This window comes from Gekko japonicus, unplaced genomic scaffold, assembly GCF_001447785.1.
Source record: "Gekko japonicus isolate JY-2015 unplaced genomic scaffold, Gekko_japonicus_V1.1 scaffold1499, whole genome shotgun sequence".
Taxonomy (NCBI): Eukaryota; Metazoa; Chordata; class Lepidosauria; order Squamata; family Gekkonidae; genus Gekko; species Gekko japonicus.
The window spans coordinates 110,873-111,102 of record NW_015160885.1 but is presented as its reverse complement, the minus strand read 5'-3'; the positions used below and the strand labels follow the sequence as shown (position 1 = coordinate 111,102).

General features: G+C 46.1%; 1 protein-coding gene across 1 annotated transcript in view; it reads right to left on the bottom strand.

The window, feature by feature from the left end:
• ERBB4 (erb-b2 receptor tyrosine kinase 4) overlaps positions 1-230 on the bottom strand; it is a gene marked incomplete at its 5' end in the record, with an annotated part of 401,399 nt that overhangs the window by 315,186 nt on the left and 85,983 nt on the right. The window contains one exon of the mRNA XM_015423413.1: positions 110-227. Coding sequence (XP_015278899.1) covers positions 110-227 — 118 coding nt within the window. The remainder of the gene's footprint in view (positions 1-109; positions 228-230) is intronic.

Genomic DNA, 230 nt, shown 5'->3' with positions numbered 1-230 from the left:
TGATGCCTGTTCTGTCTCCGTTAGCTGATTTTAAAAGCACAACCTCATACAGTGACAAAGGTCCAAGGGAATACTGGTAAATACGGGAACAGTGGTTATGTAGACTTACCCTTGTGTACAGTTCGGATCACAAGAATGACACTCGCGGTTCTCATCAGCATACTTGAAAATGAAACTGTTTGTCCCTTGTACGCCGTCAGGGCACTTTTCCACGCAGTTGGGGCCGTCTT